The sequence below is a fragment of the Ichthyophthirius multifiliis genome, assembly GCF_000220395.1.
Source record: "Ichthyophthirius multifiliis unplaced genomic scaffold scaff_1120509249599, whole genome shotgun sequence".
Lineage (NCBI taxonomy): Eukaryota > Ciliophora > Oligohymenophorea > Hymenostomatida > Ichthyophthirius > Ichthyophthirius multifiliis.
In genome coordinates this window covers 1-1,376 of record NW_004087557.1, presented here as the reverse complement: position 1 = coordinate 1,376, position 1,376 = coordinate 1, and the positions used below count along the sequence as shown (strand labels likewise).

The 1,376-nt window shown below is 17.8% G+C and overlaps 1 protein-coding gene across 1 annotated transcript; it reads left to right on the top strand. All coding sequences in view use genetic code 6, as the record gives it.

Annotated features, from left to right (window-relative positions):
• Positions 1-305: 305 nt before the first annotated feature.
• IMG5_015270 (tubulin-tyrosine ligase family protein, putative) lies at positions 306-995 on the top strand (the record flags this gene model as incomplete). Its single annotated transcript, XM_004039602.1, has 2 exons — positions 306-654; positions 713-995. Coding segments are annotated over 2 exons (632 nt in total), but the record flags the coding sequence as incomplete, so codon positions are not given.
• Positions 996-1,376: the final 381 nt, after the last annotated feature.

Genomic DNA, 1,376 nt, shown 5'->3' with positions numbered 1-1,376 from the left:
CCTAGGCATCGGTTTAAAAAAGTAGCAGTTTGGGGAAGTAAAGAAGGTTGGTTTTCACAAACTAAATATAATTTTTAAGATCTTATAGATAAACTAGTTAATAATTTAAATTAAAAACAAAAATAAACTTATTCTTTTAATATTTATAATTATATACAAGAAACTTATTTTTTTGATATTTCTATTAAACCTCCTATTTTAGTTAAAAGTATTAATTCTCTTTCCGAAAATTAAATTTAAAAATAAATATATATCTATAAACCTTCAGGTGGATATGGAGGAAAAGGGATTCAATTATTCTAAAGTTACCAAGAAGGACTTTCTTTTATTTTAAATTAAAAAGAAGTTGTGTAATATAAATAGAATTTGGTCGATAATTATGTTCTTTTATAAAAATATATATAAAATCCATTCCTCATAAATAAAAAAAAATTCGATTTTAGAATGTTTCCAATGATGGTTAATATAAAACCATTAATTGTTATATATAGAAAAGGGTATGTGAGATTAAGTTTAATTGATTTTGATTTATAAAATGAAGATATTAGTGTGCATTTAACAAACTTACATGCTTAAAAATAAAATCCTAATTATTAATAATTAAAAGACAGTGTCCATTTATTATTAGAAGATTTCGAAGAGTTTTATTTAAAAGTATATCTATATTTATTTATTTATTTTTGTTTATATTTTATTTTTTAAATATATTGAGGAAAATACTAAAGAAAAATTAAATGATGTTTATAATTAAATTAAAGCTATAAGTAGTTTTTCAATATAGGCAATTTTTCAAGAAAAATATAACCTTTATAATCAATTTCATATGTTTGGAGCAGATTTTATGATAGATTAAAATTCTAATGTAAGTTTAATAGAAATGAATAGTAATCCTTATTTATTAAATAGTACAGATGTTCATATTAAAGTAGTTCCAGATATAATTTAAAGCTTTTTAGATATTAGTACTGAAATATTTAAATAAAATGAATTATAAGGTTTTGTAAATGATACTTCTTTTATTTAATAAATATGTCATAAATGTGAAATTTTAATTGATGAAACTTAAAACTATAATTTTTATGAACAAATTTGATTATTTTACAAATAAATAGATATTATTTGTTTAGATATATAAATAATTATATAACTTATTTAAATTTAATTATTTAAAAATTCAAATACCAAATTTGCAAAATATAAATATAAAAATAAATCTTTATTTTTATATAAAATTTTATAAAATATATATTTATTTTTATAGTTTAGTAATTACTTATGCATTTTAAAGCAAAATTATAAAACTTTTTAAAAATTTTTTTTCAAACCTTTTATTATATATTAGCTATCCATTCGAAAGGCTAAAGTAAATCATCTAT